Source organism: Neoarius graeffei, chromosome 1 (genome assembly GCF_027579695.1).
Source record: "Neoarius graeffei isolate fNeoGra1 chromosome 1, fNeoGra1.pri, whole genome shotgun sequence".
Classification (NCBI taxonomy): domain Eukaryota; kingdom Metazoa; phylum Chordata; class Actinopteri; order Siluriformes; family Ariidae; genus Neoarius; species Neoarius graeffei.
In genome coordinates this window covers 113,706,531-113,729,351 of record NC_083569.1, presented here as the reverse complement: position 1 = coordinate 113,729,351, position 22,821 = coordinate 113,706,531, and the positions used below count along the sequence as shown (strand labels likewise).

The window sequence follows — 22,821 nt, the reverse complement described above, 5'->3', positions numbered from 1 at the left end:
ACACGTAGGGTCTCTTACAGTGGTGCTGAAACCCGGGACAGTGGAGCACCAAACCAGCAGCCCCATTGAATCCTCCCCGTTCGCCGATCTGGTCCACGCCCTCGCCACGGCTCAGCAAAGCCAGCACCAGGCACTCGTCACGCTCCGAAAGGAGCAGGAGCAGCGCTTCGAAGCCCTGGTGCTAGCCCATCAGGAAGATCGCGAGGCGTTCCGGCATCTCCTCGCGTCGGCGGGGTCCACCAGCGCTCCGGCCGCGGGCCCGTCTCCCCTCATTGTCACCAAGATGGGCCCGCAGGACGACCCCGAGGCGTTCATCACGTTGTTTGAACAGGTCGCCGAAGCCTCGGGGTGGCCGATGGAGCAGCGCGCGGCGCGCCTCCTCCCCCTGCTCACGGGAGAGGCACAGCTGGCCGCGCTACAGCTCCCCGCCGACCGCCGGCTGGCCTACGCGGACCTCCGCCGGGCCGTCCTCCAGCGCGTGGGGCGCACACCGGAGCAACAGCGCCAGCGCTTCCGTGCGCTGCGACTGGAGGAAGTCGGCCGGCCGTTCGCGTTCGGCCAGCAGCTCCGGGACGCCTGCTGGCGGTGGCTGAGGGCCAACGATCGCGACGCCGAGGGAATCGTCGACCAGGTGGTACTGGAACAGTTCAACGCCCGCTTACCAGCCGGAACCGCAGAGTGGGTCCAGTGCCACTGCCCGGCGTCGCTGGATCAGGCAGTCGAGCTGGCGGAGGATCATCTGGCGGCTGTCCCGGCGGCAGGACAGCAGATGGCATCTTCTCTTCTCTCCTCTTCTCTCTCTCTCTCTCCCCCTCCTCCTGTGTCCTGTCCTCGCCCCATTCCCCCTCCGCGGAGGCGGGGGCCGGCGCCCCCCCAGCCGGCCCGCCGCACCCGCGGTGCCCTCCCGTTTCTCCCTTCTGTGTCTGTCTCTCCCCCACCTCAGGTGAGTGAGCCCCAGATCACCAGTGCAGAGGGAAAGCCCGGGCCGGTTTGCTGGCGCTGCGGGGAGCCGGGCCACCTTCAACAGCAGTGCACGGCAATGGAAGTGGGCGCGGTGGTTCGGATCCCCGACGCGCCAGAGGCCGCCCTCGATCGGGCCGGAGCGTATCGCATACCGGTGAGTATCCAAGGGGCTACATATCAGGCGTTGGTGGATTCTGGTTGTAATCAGACCTCAATTCGCCAAAGCCTGGTTCAAAACGAGGCATTGGGGGGAGCACAAGGGGTGAAGGTGTTATGTGTGCACGGGGATGTTCACAGCTACCCTTTGGTGTCGGTCCACATTATTTTCAGAGGGGAAAAATTTATAGTAAAGGCGGCGGTTAATCCTCGCCTTACCCACTCTCTAATTTTGGGGACTGATTGGCCGGGATTTCGGGGTTTAATGACACGCCTAGTCGAGAGTGGGTCCTGCCATTTGACAGGGGGAGGTCCCGGTGTCGCTTTGGCGGGAGCAGCTGTCACAGAGCTGTCTACGTCATCTCCGCGTCAGAGTGAGGAGCCGCCGGCTCCTCCTCTCTCTATTGGGGAATCCCTCGCGGATTTCCCATTAGAGCAGTCGCGAGACGAGACTCTGCGGCATGCGTTTGACCAAGTGAGAGTAATCGATGGTCAAACGCTCCAGCCGAACGCCACCCCGTCCTTCCCCTACTTCGCGATTATGAAGGATAGATTATATCGAGTGACGCAGGACACTCAAACTAAAGAGCGCGTCACGCAGCTTTTAATTCCGAAGAGCCGCCGGGAATTGGTATTCCAGGCGGCTCACTTTAATCCCATGGCCGGACACTTGGGGCAGGATAAAACACTAGCCCGAATAATGGCCTGTTTCTATTGGCCGGGGATTCGCGGCGATGTCCGTAGGTGGTGTACGGCATGCCGCGAATGCCAGTTAGTAAACCCAGCGGCCATTCCAAAAGCGCCTTTGCGCCCTCTACCGTTAATCGAGACCCCGTTTGAGAGAATTGGGATGGATCTCGTCGGGCCATTAGATCAGTCAGCACGAGGGTACCGCTTTATATTAGTTCTGGTGGACTATGCAACGCGATACCCGGAAGCGGTGCCTCTGCGCAATATCTCAGCACGCAGTATTGCAGAGGCACTCTTCCGCGTCATCTCCCGAGTTGGAATCCCGAAAGAGATTCTGACTGATCAAGGCACTACGTTTATGTCACGAACACTGCGCGAACTGTATGGGTTATTGGGGATTAAGCCGATCCGCACCAGCGTGTATCACCCACAAACGGATGGTTTAGTGGAACGATTCAACCGCACCCTCAAAAATATTATTAAAAAATTCGTAAATGAGGACGCACGTAACTGGGATAAGTGGCTCGAACCCTTGCTGTTCTCAGTGCGAGAGGTCCCCCAAGCCTCCACAGGGTTCTCCCCGTTTGAATTATTATATGGGCGTAAGCCGCGCGGCATCCTGGACGTGCTGCGGGAAAATTGGGAGGAGGGACCTTCACAAAGTAAGAACGAAATTCAGTACGTTATGGACCTGCGCGCAAAACTCCACACGCTCACCCACCTAACTCAGGAGAATTTGCGGCAGGCCCAGGAACGGCAAGCCCGCCTGTACAACAAGGGTACGCGCCTTAGAGAGTTCACTCCGGGAGATAAGGTACTCGTACTGTTGCCCACGTCGAGCTCCAAATTGATCGCCAAGTGGCAAGGACCCTTTGAGGTCACACGGCGAGTCGGGGACGTCGACTATGAGGTGAGGCGAACGGACAGGGGTGGGGCGCTACAGATTTACCACCTCAACCTGCTTAAACTCTGGAACGAGGAGGTCCCCGTGGCGTTGGTGTCGGTAGTTCCAGAGAAGGCGGAGCTGGGGCCGGAGGTTCAAAAAGGGACATTGGCATCACGTACCTCTCCGGTCCCCTGTGGAGACCACCTCTCCCCGACCCAACTCACGGAGGTCGCCCAGTTGCAGACCGAGTTTTCGGATGTGTTCTCGCCCCTGCCCGGTCGCACTAACCTCATAGAGCACCACATAGAGACGCCCCCGGGGGTGGTAGTGCGTAGCCGCCCTTACAGGCTACCCAAACACAAAAAAAAAAGGTGGTTCGGGAAGAACTTCAGACCATGCTCGAAATGGGCATCGTCGAGGAGTCCTACAGTGACTGGAGCAGCCCGGTGGTCTTGGTACCCAAGGCCGACGGGTCGGTCCGGTTCTGTGTGGACTATAGAAAAGTCAACGCGGTGTCTAAATTCGACGCGTACCCAATGCCTCATATTGATGAGTTGCTCGATCGACTCGGCACTGCTCGCTTTTATTCGACACTGGATTTGACGAAGGGATATTGGCAGATCCCCTTGACTACACTATCCCGAGAAAAAACGGCCTTTTCCACACCGTTTGGTTTACACCAATTCGTCACCCTTCCGTTTGGGCTGTTTGGGGCCCCCGCAACGTTTCAGCGGCTGATGGACAGAGTCCTCCGCCCTCACGCCACATATGCGGCAGCATATTTAGATGACATAATCATCTATAGCAATGACTGGCAGCGGCACCTCGAACATCTGAGGGCCGTCCTTAGGTCGCTGAGGCGAGCGGGGCTCACAGCCAACCCAAAGAAGTGTGCGATTGGGCGGGTGGAAGTACGGTATCTGGGCTTCCACTTGGGCAACGGGCAGGTGCGTCCCCAAATTAATAAGACGGCAGCAATTGCGGCCTGCCCGAGGCCCAAGACCAAAAAGGGGGTGAGACAGTTCCTGGGGCTGGCTGGCTATTATCGCAGGTTTATACCTAATTATTCGGACGTCACCAGCCCGCTGACTGATCTCACTAAAAAGGGGGCACCAGATCCGGTCCAGTGGACGGAGCAGTGCCAGCGGGCTTTCTCAGAGGTAAAGGCTGCACTGTGTGGGGGGCCACTTCTACACTCCCCTGACTTTTCTCTCCCTTTTATGTTGCAGACCGATGCGTCGGACAGAGGGCTGGGGGCGGTTTTGTCCCAGGAGGTGGAGGGGGAGGACCGCCCTGTCCTGTATATCAGCAGGAAGCTGTCGGTGCGTGAGGGGCGCTACAGCACCATAGAGAAAGAGTGTCTGGCCATCAAGTGGGCGGTTCTCGCCCTCCGGTACTACCTGCTGGGGCGCCCTTTCACCCTCTGTTCGGACCACGCGCCCCTCCAGTGGCTCCACCGCATGAAAGATGCCAACGCGCGGACACCCGTTGGTATCTGGCGCTCCAACCCTTTAATTTCAAGGTGGTCCACAGGCCGGGGGCGCAGATGGTCGTGGCGGACTTCCTCTCCCGTCAAGGGGGGGGGGAGTCGGCTGCAGGCCGGACGGCCGCCCGGCCTGAGTCGGGCGGTGGGGGTATGTGGCAGCGGGGGCGTGGTCAAGCGCCGGTCTGTGACAGGAGGGCGGAGTCAGGGAAGGTAAGTGGCAGAATCATGTCACCTGAGAGCAATTAACCTGTTTGTGTGTCTTCCCAGTGACTGCGCCCTATATCAGGAGGGAGAGCGAGAGCAGAAGGGGCTCAACCCTGAACCAGACGCCGGTTGTGTGTGTCTGTGAACATTATTGTTAGACTGAAAAGTGTGGCAATAAAGCCAATTGATAAAACCTGATCTCTGTCCTGCCGTCCTCTGTGCTCCACCCACACGTAGGGTCTCTTACAACAGGAAACCACATTTACAAAATAAATAAATATTTTCTCTCATTGATCGATTTTGAATGTATAAATAATCTGTATACAAACAGAAGAAGCAATTATTTATGGCAGCACAAAGTTATCTGTGAGAGTGAACAGTGAAGAGAGTGTGTAGAGAAACTGTCACACATGACAGCACTGAGCCATGTACACTTCCTTTCCCCTCGCTCCACACCGTCTACACTTTACTTGTGAGTGAAGGTGAAATTCACAGCACATTTCTAATCACCAAACTCACTGATATGACTCAGGTTGCCACCTTGCACTCTCTATTACAAACACTGTTTTAATACCAGAACATATTAATCATAAACCAAGCACAATGAGTTCACTGCGCACAGCAGCAATCAACATAAACAGAGAGAAATAAAATGCTTTGTGACATCCCTGATTCATTAATACTCAATAAAATACTCATTTCATTATCAGTGTGGGTGTCTGTAAGCATGGACTCGTACTCAGTCTGGAAAGTAACAGCATAAACGTATCCATACTCAGAATTACAGAAATTACAGGGAATGTACTGAGAGAAAAAATTCCATGTTTTTTTGTCTTCTTGAACAGTTTTTCCCAGTTGGAAACTCAGAGTTCTGAATATTCTGTAATGAAACATTTCTCTTTTCCTTTAATAATAAACACACTACATGAAGACTCACCCTGCACTGTGATGTTAACAGGATTCCTGTTTTCTCCAGATTCAGAGTGACACCAGTAAACTCCAGTGTAGGATGTGGAGAGGGAGCTGATTTTACATGGAGAACAATCTAACACTCCCTCACTGTGTGTGTATCGTCTCACCGTCCATCCAGTAGAACGACTCTGGTCAATAGAGTTACAGCTCAGTGAGAGAGAGTCAGAAGTAAAGTGTTGAGTTCTGTTGGGATTGATGATCAGAGAGACTGGAGGAGATTCACCTTAAACAGAGAAGAGAGTCATGTAAATAAGAATAAGTGCAATATGCAATAAGGATATACAGTAAGTGCATGTGTGTTCAGAATTCTGTTTATTAATCCAGTAATTAAAGCCACAGTCCATAGCATGGGTCATAACACAGAAAAGTTTAACCCCAGATAATCCATAATCATAAACACTGCAAAAAGGTAAAGGTCAAAACCAAGAGACAAAATTAAAACTGGGATGAGGAGCACAGGAAAGTCTTACAATTGCTGCAAAGGAATAAAACAAATGATCAAAGACACAGGACAGCAGGGCAATGCCTCCTCACCACCAGAGGGCACCATCATCTCAGTATGAGCTGAGCTCGAACACACCACCTCCAGATCACTTCCTCATTGTAGATTACATTCGACCAGCACATACATTTACACAGTGCAAAGTTCAGAGCCATGTTTAGTTTGTGATTGCCATTGCTGTGTTTAGACCCTTTGACTTTTGATTACTCTTTTGGATTTTCCCTCTGGTCTTATATTGTACTTTACTGTGTCGGACTCTTACCTGTTTTACAGCTCTGCTATTTGTATTGTGTTGAATAACAGTCTAACATCATGGCATCATCTGTAACTGTATGGTCCTCTGAATATCCATATCTGTGTTTGTATTAGTGTTTAAACCTGAAGTATTTATGGGTCTGCCTTTCTGAAAAGTTTTCTGAAAGCAAACAAACAAAACAACCCCAGAATCTTGTGCCTTTTGTTAACATCTTTGTATCTGTTAAGAACACATGATCAGGGGTGGGTTTTCCAGTAATGTTGCCCTTTAGAGCTAAAGAGTGAGTTGAGAGACTCTTAAGCAACGAACATTGTCTCTGTACATGGTTTTACTGAGCTCACTCGTAAGAAGGAATCTGAAGAGCATCTTTATAATGTGCGTCCCTGATATAGGCATTAGTATTTGCTTAAGGCAATTGTACTGTCATTTGCTGAAGGCATTAGTAGTTGCTAAATCCAGGCAATAAGGTCACATGCCATTCGCTTTTAACCAAAACCTAATGAAATATAAAGTGTTTAAAATAAGAGAATATATAGTATCATCTGAAAGCATTACAAATATAATGTGGTAATTAATTAATAAAACCATTGTATGTTTTTGGGCAGTATTTTTATTCCAAGCGTGTTTTTAATTAAATGAACAAACGTTCACATGAAAGAATGAGCAAATAATAAGCTAAATAATGAAGTAAATGTGTTCCCCGTGCTCGCTGTTACCCCCCGATCATGTAGTCAGGATTATTTCAACCGTTATCCACAGTGCAGAGTGGGCAATAAGCTCCCTTATAAGTGCCACACAGAGAAAGAGAGTTTTGACCTTTGTACCTAAGGAAGTTGTATTGACCTCATCCATCTATCTATCTATCATGGGCGATTGCTCTAAGACAACGAGGGAGGCTCAGCCTCCTCTAGAAATGATGAACATCGTGTAGGATGAATTGCGCTAGGCTTATGTTATAGCTGACCTTATAATATTGCTATTTCAGATTCAGAATCATAGAAATATATGTGCTCAACCCAACTACAGTGCGAAATCATTCCGTTATAACTTTCCCCAGTTCGCCTAATGTGCGCGTGAGTTTTTCCCCCTTGTGACAACGCGATGCAGCCCAGCCTCAGTGGACTTGAATGAATGAATTTATTTATTTCGAACATGTATAAAAAAAAAAAAATGTAACTATTTGTACATACAAAAGAAAGACAACGAGAAAGTGACAAAAAAATAAATAAAATAACAAAGAGCTAAGACATTACAATACACCACACATTGTTCGAAAAAGGAGTGGGAAGAAGTACAATACTTTAATTTCCCACGCCGTTTTAACTACCCCAAAATCCAAACTACATTAATACACCTATAAAAATATATACCATATATACACACTTCATGAATATCTATATAAATATATAGTTACAAAAATAAATATACTACATACCATATATACACTTCATAAATATCTATATTTATATATATAGTAATTATATATATATTCACACACTATATACCATATATACACTTCATAAATATCTATATAAATATATAATTACAAAAATAAATATCTACTACATGCCTATCCCTGTAACTATGAAGATATAAACTATCCCCATAAATAAATATATACCATATACTAAGTTCTAATATAACAATCAACCCTATTCTATTTATCCCTCATCATCCTCTGTTAACCTACTTCCTCTTCTATATACTTGTTTAAAAATATTTTTTGTACCTTTTTTTAAACAGATTTATATTTGCACTTTGTTTTATTTCTGTCTCCAGTCTGTTCCATAAAGTCACCCCACAGCTCGATACGCACATGCTTTTCATATTTGTTCGAACCTTTGGTTTTTTAAAATGTAGGTCTCCCCTTAGATTATATCCCCCCTCTCTCTCACTAAACATTCCTTGTATATTTTTTGGCATTAGATTATTTCTCGCTTTGTACATTATTTGTGCTGTTCTGAATTTGACCAGATCCATAAATTTCAACATGTGTGATTTTATGAATAGTGGGTTTGTGTGATCTCTGTATCCTGTTTTGTTTATTGTCCTTATTGCTCTTTTCTGTATTGTACATATCGGCTGTAGAGTGGTTTTGTAGGTGTTTCCCCAGACTTCGACACAGTAAGTCAGATATGGCAAAAATAACGAGTAATATAGAGTATGCAAAGATTTACAATCAAGAATGCTTTGTTTTCCACAGTATTGCCGAGCACTTTGCCAGTTTTGCTCGTATGTATCCTACATGAGGTTTCCAGCAGACTTTATGATCCAAAATCACACCAAGAAATTTAATTTCCTGTACCATTTCTATCTTAGTATTGTCTATTATCAGTTCTACATTCCAATCTATTTTGTGTCTCCCAAACAACATGATCTTTGTTTTGCTTAGATTTAATGATAATTTATTTTTGTCAAACCATAGTTTTAGTTTATTTATTTCAGTTGTGATTGTCTCCATAGTCTGCTGCAAATTCTCACCGGAACAAAAAATATTAGTGTCATCTGCAAACAAAACAAATTTCAGTACTTGCGAAATTCTACATATGTCATTGATATATAATATGAATAATTTCGGACCTAATATTGACCCCTGTGGTACCCCGCATGTAATGTTCATGAAATCAGATTTATGGTCACCTATCTGCACAAACTGTTGCCTGTTTCTTAGATAGCTCGACAGCCAGCTCCACCCAACTCCCCTAACACCACACTTTTCTAGTTTACTTAATAATATACTATGATCAATGGTATCAAATGCTTTTTTTTAGGTCCACAAATACTCCAATTGCTATTTTTTTATTGTCTATATATTTTGTGATTTCCTCTATTAGTTCCATTAGTGCCATCGATGTTGATCTGTCCGTTCTGAATCCATATTGACTGTCTGTAAGGAGGTTGTGTTTTTCAACGAATTTGTCCCGTCTATCTGAAAAAAAGTTTTTCGAGTATTTTGAAGAATTGGGGGAGTAAAGAAACAGGCCTGTAGTTTGTGAAATGGTGTCTATCTCCGGTTTTAAACAATGGTATCACTTTTGCAATTTTCATTTTGTCTGGAAATGTACCTGATTGCAGATGTGGGTGAGTGGTTTCACAATTCCCTCAATAACTGGGAACTATGCGCTTTTCAATCTCAAAATGCAAGACAATTATTGGACAAATACTGCGAAAACGCCTGCCCATGGACTCCCGGCCTCACAGTGGGAGGGACATGGCAAAGCTTTCCGCGAGGAGACTGGTGATCGGTGAAAGCGGCCGGATATTTTCTTTGACAGCTCGTTTCAAATATAGACAGGCAGCGGTGAATTTCAGGTCAGTCCCATGCGGATTCGCAAGTGGTGTGCTGTATTGTAAGAGATCAGCTTACATTTCGATTTCATTCATTACATACGGTTTCTACCAGCTTTTTTAGTTTGTATATATTTTCATTGTAAATAAAGTGTAAATATAGTGTTGTCAAGTTTGCTATCTTAGTTCCAGAAATTTCGTTTTTTGAGTGACTGAACTTGAACTTGAGGGGGCTAGTCAGCTAGCAAGAAAGCTGCGCACGGATGCCAAGCATTGCTGATTTAATTTTGGCGAAGCCATTTGCCAGTCTTCCTTTCGAGGAAAAAATTAAAGAGCAGGGTAGACCAACGCCTCAAATTGACTTGGTGAAAAAGGTAGGGAATAATACTCGTTTCTTTCAGCTCTCCTGGTACGAGAAAGTGAATTGGCTAACAGCAAGTGACCTACATCAACAACAGTAAATAGGCTACTTTAGTAATATGTCATGGATGGACCAAAAATATAGAATCTATTTAAAATGTTTATGCTGAGTATATTATATTGGAAGATATATTTCTCTGGATATGAATTAAACACAGCTACAATTTGGAAAACATTTTTAAACAAAAACACAGCCGAGAACATTTCACACTACAGACCTGGATTAAAAGTGAAGGGTTATCAAAATTGTCAAGAAAACATTTCTCAGTCAAAATAAGTAAAATATAGGGAAAGTGTCATTGAATGAAATGTTTGGCTCCCCAAGGTCAGTGCTTGTGCCTATTCCAGAACACTCTGCTGTTACTGCTGAGGTTCCTGACAAAGAGCTGCTTTCAATAATGATCAATTTTTAAACAACATGCCACAATTTTAAAATATAAAATGTTAAAATATACCCCCCCAACACCACCATCATGTATATTGGACAGTAGGCTAATGGGCCAAAAGAACCTGTTATTTCACAGTTTGTGACCCTGCCAACAATCAGCTAGATCAGAGGCAAGAGTATGGGCAAAATTAATGCATTTTTTTCTTTTAAAACATGGAAATATCATAACCGACCAGCCTCCCCTGTTTGAAAGACTACCAGCCGCCACAGATCTCTCTCTCTCTCTCATATATAAAAAAGGTCAATTCAACCTCCTTTGGGACACACTACACACAGGTCAAAACCTCTCTCTCTCTCGCGCGCACACCCACACACACACACACACAATGTTAGATGTGCAGAAATGTGTCTCATTTATGACACTAAATTAGTGAATCACTTGCCTAATGGAGTTAAATTTGATTAAAATGTGGCGATATCAATGTGACATGACAATATCCATATGGGCGGCACGGTGGTGTAGTGATTAGCACTGTCGCCTCACAGCAAGAGGGTCCGGGTTCAATCCCTGTGGCTGGCGAGGGCCTTTCTGTGTGGAGTTTGCATGTTCTCCCCATGTCTGCGTGGGTTTCCTCCGAGTGCTCCGGTTTCCCCCACAGTCCAAAGACATGCAGGTTAGGTTAACTGGTGACTCTAAATTGACCGTAGGTGTGAATGTGAGTGTGAATGGTTGTCTGTGTCTATGTGTCAGCCCTGTGATGACCTGGCGACTTGTCCAGGGTGTACCCCGCCTTTCGCCTATGGTCAGCTGGGATAGGCTCCAGCTTGCCTGCGACCCTGTAGAACAGCATAAAGCGGCTAGAGATAATGAGATGAGATAATTTAACACGGGCAGCAGATTCAACACCAGTTTCCCCCGTTGACTGTGAGCGTCCCTCTACAGTGCATGCGCAGTCTGTATATTCGGCTGTGAGCGAGTCGCTGTTTGTTTTGAACAAGTGGTCTGGGTCTCTCATAAATTTCTAACAACTAAAGGACTACTTAGGCAACGATGTTGTTCAGGAAAACCACATGAGCTTGACGATGGCTCTTACGAAGCAATTTAAGACTCTCTTGGCCTAAAGAGGCTTTCGGGAAACCCACCCCTGTTCATTCTTAATAATATATTCATATTCAGTTACATCTCTAGTGTTGACCTGCTCTGGCTTTCTGGATTTTATAATAAAACCCTCCAGCCCATAGATCCTCAATCATCTCCTTCGTCCTCTTTATATTAAGGAAAATAAACGAATGACAAAATGAGGAGCAGAGATGGAACAAAAAGATAGCACATGGCTTTTGTCACCAAACTCAACCAGCATTCAGAAGAAGAGGAAGAAGCCTTGATTTGCCACGTGCACACTCAAGCACAGTGAAATTCATCCTCTGCATTTAACCCATCTGAAGCAGTGAACACATGCGCACACACCCAGAGCAGTGGGCAGCCATACTACAGCACCCGGGGAGCAGCTAGGGGTTGGGTTAGGTACCTTGCTCAGGGGCACTTCAGCCCAAGGCTGCCCCATGTTAACCTAACTGCATGTCTTTGAACTGTGGGGCAACCGGAGCATCCGGAGGAAACCCATGCAGACACGGGGAGAACATGCAAACTCCACACAGAAAGGCCCCCCCATCGGCCATGGGGCTCGAACCCAGAACCTTCTTGCTGTGAGGTGACAGTGCTAAACACGACACCACCGTGCCGCCCAAAAACTTGCTCATTTAAAGAACATATCAGATATTAAACTGATAAGAACAAATACGAATACAGTATTTGTTTATTAATACAGCCAAAAGGCCGAGAAGTGAAGGGCTCTTTAACTGCCTTATACTTATTAATAAATGTTGAATTAATCTCAACTGACATTCACACCACCATCATGTACTCTATTTAACGGTGCTGACTGCAAAGTGATCTGAAATGTTCAGTTTTTTTCCATGCATAGCATTTTCCTACATCTCACAAGAACAAGATCAGGCTGACAAGATGTGATCATTTTGATGTCCCAAGGGTCACTTTTCTCTGTTATGGGACCATTTTCCTCCCTCTTGAGGTAAACAATACGGCCCTACAGAAACAGGAAACAGCCGAATGTGGGGAGCTTTAACTAATTAGCATAACTATGGAACTGTGTCACACCAGGATGATGATGCGCAGAAACCACTGTGACTCTGCATCGACTTCGGAGAGTTTTGAGTCACAGGAATGCAATTTGTGGTTGACCTTCACGAAAAGATCCGTGAAAAAAAAGACAAATATATATTTTCTCTGTTACTGCTTTTGTGTTATTGTTTCTATCAAAACATTAGGTATATAGCTCCATACACGCTACTGTGGAGTCGAGCTCATGGGTTCTAAGGCTAAGATAGCTAAACGCTAGCTAGAATGATTTAGTTATCTGTCCAGAAAAATGACATCATCTAACCTTGCTCTATCTTGCAGTTACACTCACTAGGCAGGCTTTCCTTTTCATTTACACTGGATTTTAGCTGGCAGGAGAGACAAGTCCGCCATGTTTGCCCACACTGACTTGTTTTGGTTCAAAGTAGGTCCAACACGCCCCACAGTGGTCATGTGATATTGTTGCTCACTTGCTTCAGCGACCTCCGGAATCGTAAAATGCGGGACGCATTTTATCTCGGTAAAATATTTACACATAGGAGACACAGTGTGTGCAGCAACAAAGCATCTCAAAATTCCAACAGCAAGAGAAATAGAACATTTTACCCAGAATTCAACTTTGCAGTCAGAAACTTTAACCCAAACCCATTGTTCATGTTCCTCACCAGTGACCCATAGAGGCTGTGAATTGCTGTACGGTGTGTGAAAGGCTGGTTCTCCTCTCTCTCCTCTGCACATATAAACTCCTGTGTGTTTCAGAGCAGCAGGACTGAGAGTGTATTTGCCTCCAGATCCTCTGCTGCTGTCTGAGAGGAGCTCCACAGACATGTTATAGCCACGACTATTTGTTATTTGAGTTAATCCGGATCTGTAGGGAACAGTTGTGTACCAGCTGAATGTCCAGTCTGTAGAGGAGCCTGTAACCTCACAGCTTAGAGTCACGGAGTCTCCTTCAGTCAGCCAGCTCTGTGGAGATGCACTCAGTACTGGCCGTGGTCTCTCTGTTGCACAGGAAACACAAAACTAGGGTTTATTTTCTGAGATTTATTTAATACACAGTAAGAAGTGTTTCATGTATGTCTAACTGTGCATTTTCAAAAAAAAAAATCACCTTCCACACTCACCGGATACAGTCAGTGCAACAGCATCACTGAAGTGTGATGAGCGTGAGCCTCCTCTCTCTGCTCCTCTACAGGTGTAGTTACCTGTGTGGGCCACTTTAACACCACTGATTGTGTACACCTGTTCACTACTGACACCACTGTGTGAAGGAACTTTATACCAGCTGTACTGCCAGCTAGAGACACTTTCATCCTGTATGTCACATCTAAGAGTGACGGCGTCTCCACTGAACACCTGTTTATCAGGATTCACGGATGCCACTGGTTTAGGTCTCACTGTAGAAAAATGATAAAATATCAAAGCTATCATTATTAATTCATCATCATTCATATATAAAGATTATTTCAGAACAGTGGAAATTATGTTTATCATCCAATTTACAAAGAAATATTTTGGATCAACTAAAAAAAAAAAAATCTAAATTTTTCAATGTATTTATGAACAGGTATCATCTGTTTCCAAACTGAACTGGATAATGTCGGCTGTCGTATTTATGAACCATATAAATTACGATTCATTCTTACACACTCGTGTTTCTGTCACTGGTAAAAGGAAGCAGAACAGGGCTGTGAAAAACAGCTATATCAGCAATAAGTGGTGATTATGATGTGAGCAGTTCCATTTTGTGTGAATGTGATGAAAGTGATTTGTCAGCAGTTATGGTTTCTTACAGAAACACTTTATTTTACAAAGCTCTGGTTACAGAGTCACAGAGTAACTACAAAAGACCAAATACACAGTCAGGAAATGTTATAAATAATTCATAATTACACCAAGATGTTAGATGAGTGAAACTACACATCCAAGTTTAAGTGATATTTACAACTAAATAACAATAATTTGGAAGAATTTGCAAAAGTTGAAATGAAATATTCTGATTCAGATTACATCTTCAACCAGGTACAGGTGTACTATTTTTATTTAAAAACACATTAAACCCATGTTTTCATTTCAGTGAATTTGTGTTTAACTCTCATTATCTTTTCTATCATAGTTTATGAAAATTGCTCTCTCATCTCATTATCTCTAGCCGCTTTATCCTGTTCTACAGGGTCGCAGGCAAGCTGGAGCCTATCCCAGCTGACTACGGGAGAAAGGCGGGGTACACCCTGGACAAGTCGCCAGGTCATCACAGGGCTGACACATAGACACAGACAACCATTCACACTCACATTCACACCTACTGTACGGTCAATTTAGAGTCACCAGTTAACCTAACCTGCATGTCTTTGGACTATGGGGGAAACCGGAGCACCCGGAGGAAACCCACGCAGACACGGGGAGAACATGCAAACTCCACACAGAAAGGCCCTCGCCGGCCACAGGGCTCGAACCCGGACCTTCTTGCTGTGAGGCAACAGCGCTAACCACTACACCACCGTGCCGCCCATCAACTTCATTAAATTTGTTAATATACATCCATTCCTGTGTTTCAGGCCTGCAACACATTCCCAAAAAAGTTGGAATGAGGCAATTTAGGGCGAGTAATGAGGTAAAACATTTCAATAATGATGTGATTTGAAACAGGTGATGTCAACAGGTGATTGTAATCATGATTTGGGACAAACCTAGATTAGGCAGAGTATTTGAGGAGCAAAAATGGGCTGAGGTAGCCTGGGCCCGCCCATCCTAAGTGTGACGCAACACGAGGGCCTGTTGCGAGCTTAGTCTGGCAAGGCAAGCTATCTACAGCTCTTCCAAGCTCCCGAAAAATCGGGAGCCAATCAACTTTGAGCATCTCCAACAGCCCTGGGTAGAGGCGTGTTCAAGGCAGTGGCATAGTAGAACTGCGACCGGAAGCCATAGATTGTTTACAGAATCTATGCTGGAAGCGCTTCATTCACTAGAAATATTATGAACATGGAGCAGCGGCAAGCCTTTGACACAGCGGTAGATGCTGTACTGAAAGCATTCAACGGGAAGTTCTCATTGAAAACAGAGCAAAGAGCAGCCCTGGAGGTATTTATGTTCTTCCTGTTACTCAAGCAGTTTCTGTCGCATCACATACGTCAGAGGAAAGAGTGATGTGATTGGTTTAAGCTTCGTCACAGCCTTTTCTGGCTTCGACCAGTAGCAAACTGAGGCATTTCAGGGAGGCGGGTCAACCACGCCTTTGGGAAACGGTTGGGCTTAATATCTTTGCCAGACCAAATGCTCACAGAGCCTTGAAGTCGCGTTAGCCAGACTAGGGCTGAGGATCTCCAGTTTGTCAAGAAATGCGTGAGAAAATGACTGAAATGTTTCAAAACAATGTTCCTCAAAGAAAGACAGAAAGGGATTTTGATATTTCACCCTCTATGGTGCATAACATCATTAAATGAGTCAATGAATCTGGAGGAATTTTGGTGCGTAAAGGGTAAGAGCTCAAGCCTAATCTGAACACCCGCGATCTCCGATCCCTCAGACAGCATTGCATCAAGAACTGCCATTCATCTGTCGCTGATAGAACCACATGGGCTCAGGATTACTTTGGCAAACCTTTGTAAAGCTACAATACAGAGTTGCAATCACAAATACCAGTTAAAATTTCACTGTGCAAAAAGGAAGCCTTATGTTAACTGTGTCCAGAAGAGCCGTTGACTTCTCTGGGCTCGGAGGTGTCTGGGATGTTTCTGGGATGTTTCATCACACAGTGGAAACATGTATTGTGGTCAGATGAATCAGTGTTCCAGGTCTTTTTTGGAAGAAATGGAGACTGTGTGCTCTGGACCATCCAGATTGTTACCAGGAACAAGTCCAAAAGCCAGGGTGTGTCATGGTATGGGGTTGTGTCCATGCCCTTGGCAAAGGTAACTTACACTTCTGTGATGGAGCATTAATGCTGAAAAGTACACTGAGATTTTGGAGCAACATCTGCTGCTTTCAAGAAAAAATCTTTTCCAGGGAGATTTCAACAAGACAATGCAAAACCACATTCTGCTCACATTACAAAGGCGTGACTGTGGAAGAAGAGGGCGTGTCTCCTCTGTCCCCAGTAGAGAATGTGTGGAGAATTTAGAAATGGAAAATATGCCAGTGACGACCCCATACTGTTAAGACCTGTTTGCAGGAAAAACGGGACAAAATAACACCTGAAACGCTTCATCACTTGGAGTCTTCAGTCCTTAAACATCTTTTAAGTGTTGAGAGAAAGAATGGCAACATTACAAAGTGGTAAATGCTTTACTGTCCCAAATTTTTGGACATGTGTTGCAAGAATCAAAATTGAAATAAGTGTTTACTTTGAAAAATAAATAAATAAATAAATGAAAAATAATATTAATGAGTGAAAAACTCAAATGTGCTGTTGTTTGGTTTTGAGTGTAATGCAGGTCAAAATTATTTACAAATCATTGTTTTCAGTTTTAATTTCAATTTCAACACGCAGTCCCAACGTTTTCTGACCTGGGTTTGTATTAATTACTGTGTATTTACATCTAGAGTATTTATAAGTTATTTATTGTCCAATCTATGTTGTATTTACACTGTAATCAAGTGAAGATGATTTCTTATATTTCTCATATTTGAGACTTCTAGTTTCAGAGACACTGTATTATACTGTACATGTACACTTAAGGAATAAATCACACCATGTTGTGTTGTTCCAGGAAAATAATCAGTGACGAGATGGAGTTTGTTACAACAGATGATTATTTCCTGATAACATCATGTACCGAAGTGTTTCATTCCTCCGATACTAAAGCAATTTGTCAAAGTCAAATGATTACCATTTTTTAATTTTTTATTGAACAACATCGCACTTTTTATCCATTTGTAGTTACCATTTATGTTGTGGAGCATCGACAAAACAAGTGTGTCCCTGTTATCACATGCGTTATATTGTAGCTATAAACAGGCATTTCCTCACCAGCCTTGATTTGTTTCTTTCTTATTTAGTTAATAAGGCAAAAAAGCAGCTTGTCCTCTTACAGATAAACTGCAAAGCATGAACTCCTCTGTCCTTTTCAGAAAACTTAAAGCATATACGCAGAGCCATGTCCTCACTTTCGTTTATAAATGCCTTGAGACCTCAAGAATGGCACAGGAATAGTTTTAAGCGTTAACAATAAATCTCATTCATTCATTCATTATCTCTAGCCGCTTTATCCTTCTACAGGGTCGCAGGCAAGCTGGAGCCTATCCCAGCTGACTACGGGCGAAAGGCGGGGTACACCCTGGACAAGTCGCCAGGTCATCACAGGGCTGACACATAGACACAGACAACCATTCACACTCACATTCACACCTACGGTCAATTTAGAGTCACCAGTTAACCTAACCTGCATGTCTTTGGACTGTGGGGGAAACCGGAGCACCCGGAGGAAACCCACGCGGACACGGGGAGAACATGCAAACTCCACACAGAAAGGCCCTCGCCGGCCCCGGGGCTCGAACCCAGGACCTTCTTGCTGTGAGGCAACAGCGCTAACCACTACACCACCGTGCCACCCTACAATAAATCTAATATAGTAATTTTTATGATTAAAGTGATTCATATAGGTAGCGGTCTAAGTGAATGACCTTGACATCCATAACGTCACAGCAGGAAGTCTATTGGTCTCATCACCACTTCCGCTATACTAAAACACAGAGCTGACTGCAACTCTGATCCTCCATTTTGAGCTAATTTATTGCCATGACATGTAGATGTGTTGCTGCACCTGCCAGCAACACAACAGAAGGTGGATTTACGTTGCATTCATGGTCCAAGAAATGTTCAAAATGCAAAGATTTGGACGTGTTTTGCAAGAAGTTCACGGGCACATTGGGCGCCTATGAAGTTGTCTCTCCTCTGCTCTGCCCATTTTACTGAAGACTCGTACGAAACCTCTGATCTGTTGAGGAGCGTTGGCTATAAGCCCGTATTGAAAGAGGGTGCAGTATCAACAATTAAAGAAAAAGAAAACTACAAGAAAAGGAAAGTATTTATTTTGTTCATTTATTTTTAAAAAAAGCAAAGTTCAGTTGCACCAGTCCTCCCGGAGTGAGCCGAAGGTTGTTGCTAAAACCCAGGATGGAATGGGACGTGACATATCGCTCGGGCAGTGACCTCCCCGCAGTTGTTGCTAAAACCGGTGACATCCTGTTCCATCCCGGGTTTTAGTAATTGCCTGAGCCGAGCAGTAATGGTGGAATACTCCATATGGACAAAATAGAGAATGAGTGGAGCAGCCATCTTATTTCTGTGCTGGATATTGCTGCCATCTCGCCCTTACGTGGAAGAAGTGAATGAACGGAGAACTGAACGAACAACTGAAAGTCAGATTGTTTCAAAACAATCGGCCACAAGATCGGCCTTCAAGAGGCAAGAACACAGACGGGTAAATTCCGACTCTCATTTGGATACAAAACAACAAAAACAACACATTGTTTACCTGCATTTAGATTAATACATGTAACTTGTATTGTGTGTTTCAGTTACCGGTATAAGATTATTTAATTTGCTTCAGAATGTGATTGTCTCAGTTCATCTGATTATTTAATTAGCCTTTTACGTTTTATCAGTGAAAATGCATGCATGTACATGTATGTTGCATAAGTTATAACACCTAATTTCCCTGAGGGAACCTGCCCAAAGAGATCAACAAAGTTTTATCTAATATAATATAAGGGTTGTTTTACAATCAGGGTACAAAGTTTGTGTCACAGGGGTCCAAAATTCAAACTGATTCAAACTCGTTCTTGTACCAGTTTTTAAGTGAAGGACAAGTTAAAGAACAGATAGGCATGTGTAATAGTTTGTATTATAACAAGATTAAGTGTAGCTTTAAGCAGGGCTGGGAGAAACAAATGAAGTGATTCTCAGAGAGGACATTTTTTTTTGACAATTCAGAATCCACTACTTCCATAGTGCTTTTAAATATAAGGCTGTAAGCTTTGTGTTCGTTGTCTCTAATATTTATAACCCAATATCTTGACCACATTTTAGGATGAAAATAATCATTTTAGATATGTTATTTATATTGAAAAATTAGCTGTCTCGGAGAGGACATTTTTTTTGACACAATTACATACTAATTTGATCAAAATAGTCTGAAAACTTACTGGAATTCAACATTAAAACTTAACTATGTTTCCAATGATATGGAACCAAATATTTGTTTTATGGTATAAAGAATGATTTAAGTGCATCCCTTTTGGAGCTACCTGTGGTCAAAAAAGCACTTTTTCTAAATGGCATGAGTAATTTTGCTAAATATGACATATATTGCCATACATTCACCAAAAATAACGTTATCACCAAATTTTTTTTTTGCATGGTAAATAGAGCTATCACAGGGCTACAATAAACAACCAAGTTTATTTAGTCATGCCTTTTGATATTGAAGATAATAAGTGTTAAATGTGATTTTTAGCTTGCGTACCCTGATTGTAAAACAACCCATAAACTAATCTATCCTGTTTTAATGAGAGTCAACCCACAATCAATGAAGTCAAATCAGTCTTAGTTGAGCAAGTCGGTCATGGTATTTCTTACTTTCACCATAAATTTTTATTTATATGACTTTGGTCTATAGCTGTCAAAGGCCTCAGCCTTACAACTGGTTACCACTGTGACGTCACGCACTCAGGGCTGGCTGGCTCAGCAGGGCAGCTCGAATACCAACTTTGTGGTCGATTTTACCTCTCAAAAATATATACATTTTTTATTCCCATTTATGCAGCATACAAGAGTCAAGGATGGAGATACTATCAAATCAAATCAAATCAAGTTTATTTGTACAGTGCTTTTAACAATAAACATTGTCGCAAAGCAGCTTTACAGAATTTGAGCGACTTAAAACATGAGCTAATTTTATCCCTAATCTATCCCCAATGAGCAAGCCTGTGGCGACGGTGGCAAGGAAAAACTCCCTCAGACAACATGAGGAAGAAACCTCGAGAGGAACCAGACTCAAAAGGGAACCCATCCTCATTTGGGCAACAACAGACAGCCTGACTATAATATTAACAGTTTTAACAGGTATAACCCTCAACTGTCCTCATGGGGCCGTCCTTCACAGGAGTGGGGTGATAAAACTCCGACCAGACACGGGGCACCAGGATGGATCAAGCAGGTCCGAGGGGCAGAAGAGGCCAGCATCTCAATCCCAGGATCAACATGTAACTCAGAGGGACAGATGGGGGGGAGAGAGAGAGAGAGAGAGAAAGAAAACACGTTGTTAGGTATGCCCTAAAAATGACAAGTATTAAATCTGTGTGGTAGGCTCGCAGAGACGAGAGTCTTTACATCAGGCATAACACACAATGGCATGTTAATATGGTAAAATATATCATGACCTGCTCTGGCTGGATGCTTGATTGGGTGATGGGAGCACACTCCTCAGCAATGATGAGATGCAGATGGCACCCTTAGGGCTGGCCAAGACAATTCAGTTACATTTCACCGGGTCTGGGACACGCGACAGAATGTCTGACGGCCGATTCCCTGTAGGCTACGATAGCCAGTCGAGGTCTCCACCGTCTCCACCAAAAGATTTCCTGTTGACTCCATGTAACTCAGAGGGACAGATTTGGGGTGGGGGGAGGGAAAGAAAACACAGGTGGTTAGGTATGCCCAATGTCATCTGAATAAGTAGGAACAGTATACATATTGCACCGAGTACAAGCAGGGACTCCAGCAACTAACTATGACAGCATAACTAAAAGGAGAGAGCCAGAAGGTAACACAGGCATGAGGGAGCCCCGGGACATAAAGCAGCCAGCCACTACACCGTCAACAAACTCGAGTGAGCAAGCGAGTGGGGACTGACAGCATCCATACATCCCAGTTTACCAAAACACTCTATGTCTGAGGACCCTCCAGATCTACTCCTTTACCTCATAAACACCATTAACAAAAGGCTTGACTAAACAGATATGTTTTCAGCCTAGACTTAAATGCTGAGACTGTGTCTGATTCCCGAACATTACTTGGAAGGCTGTTCCATAACTGTGGGGCTTTGTAAGAAAAGGCTCTGCCCCCTGATGTAGCCTTCACTATACGAGGTACCAGCAGATAGCCTGCACCTTTAGGCGTGGCGGGTCATAGAGGAGCAGAAGTTCACTCAGGTACTGTGGTGCGAGACCATTTAGTGCTTTAAAGGTCAATAGTAGTATTTTATAATCAATACGAAATTTGATTGGGAGCCAGTGCAGTGTGGATAAGACAGGCGTGATGTGGTCATATTTTCTAGTTCTAGTAAGGACTCTTGCTGCTGCATTTTGAACTAACTGGAGCTTGTTTATGCACTTATTGGAACATCCAGACAGTAAGGCATTACAATAATCCAACCTGGAGGTAACGAAAGCATGGACTAGTTTTTCTGCATCATGCAATGACATTAAATTTCTTATCTTTGCAATATTTCTGAGATGAAAGAAAGCTATCCGGGTGATGTTATCAATGTGAGTTTCTATGTGAGATACTATCCACTCAGAAATGTATTTAAAAATAAAGGCTCTGCGTATCTCCCTTAAAGCTACAGCTTTAGCTCTGCCTGTTACAAAGTGCTGACACCGGAGACTCCTTCCATAAATTAAATTAATTTAAATAAACGTCTTTGAACAGAAAACTTCACCATATCAACAATAATACACTTTTTTGTAGTTTTGCTAAATTGCATGTTTTTAATCTCTTTATCTTTGGGCTTAGATAGGGTGACCAGATTTCCCGAGTCTAAAACCAGGACACTTTGCGCGTGACCGTGATACTCGTGCACGCACACGCGTTTTGATGTAAACATGCGCCAGCTCAGACAGGTGCTTTTATCATTTTGTAGAAGCTCACTTTTATCAACATTTCAGAGAATAATCAAGTATTTTCTTGTTATCTACATGTACTTCCATCACAATTCAGTTAAAGTAAGAAAATCAGACAACAGATGTGTTAGGACTTGGACTGTTTTGGCCTCTAGAGGCCGCTGTTATTTCCTTTTCGTGTCATATTTATTTTGGCCTCTAGAGGCCGCCACTGTTCCTGTGTTTTGTGTTTTTTTTTTTGTTAATTGCCTGTTAGTCCTAATTATCTTCACCTGTGTCCTTAATTAGTTTGTGTATTTATACCCCTGAGTTCAGTCCTCTTGTCACGGAGTCTTTGTGCTGTTATGTTTATCTCCAGTTTCCTTTGTACTGTGTTTTGTGGATCTTCTGAGCTTTTGCATTTTTGCCTTTTTCTTTTTGAATTATACTCTTTGTTTTTGTTTTTTTTGTTTTGCCCTGGATTGTATATAGTGTACATAGTATAAATAAACCTTTTGTTACTTTTTCTACTTCTGCCTCACGCCTCTGCATTTGAGTCATTCCCCTGGTGGCCTAGTGGGGGTTTGCTGGATCATCACACCAACGAACCAGGTTCGAATCCCAGCA

The 22,821-nt window shown here is 43.9% G+C and overlaps 1 protein-coding gene across 1 annotated transcript in view; it reads right to left on the bottom strand.

The window, feature by feature from the left end:
• Window positions 1-22,821, bottom strand: part of LOC132885959 (B-cell receptor CD22-like) — a 163,643-nt gene that overhangs the window by 18,744 nt on the left and 122,078 nt on the right. Inside the window, exons 4-6 of the mRNA XM_060920490.1 lie at window positions 13,497-13,769; window positions 13,038-13,373; window positions 5,323-5,580 (exon numbers count right to left, since the gene is read on the bottom strand). Of these exons, the coding sequence (XP_060776473.1) occupies window positions 5,323-5,580; window positions 13,038-13,373; window positions 13,497-13,769 (867 nt within the window). The remainder of the gene's footprint in view (window positions 1-5,322; window positions 5,581-13,037; window positions 13,374-13,496; window positions 13,770-22,821) is intronic.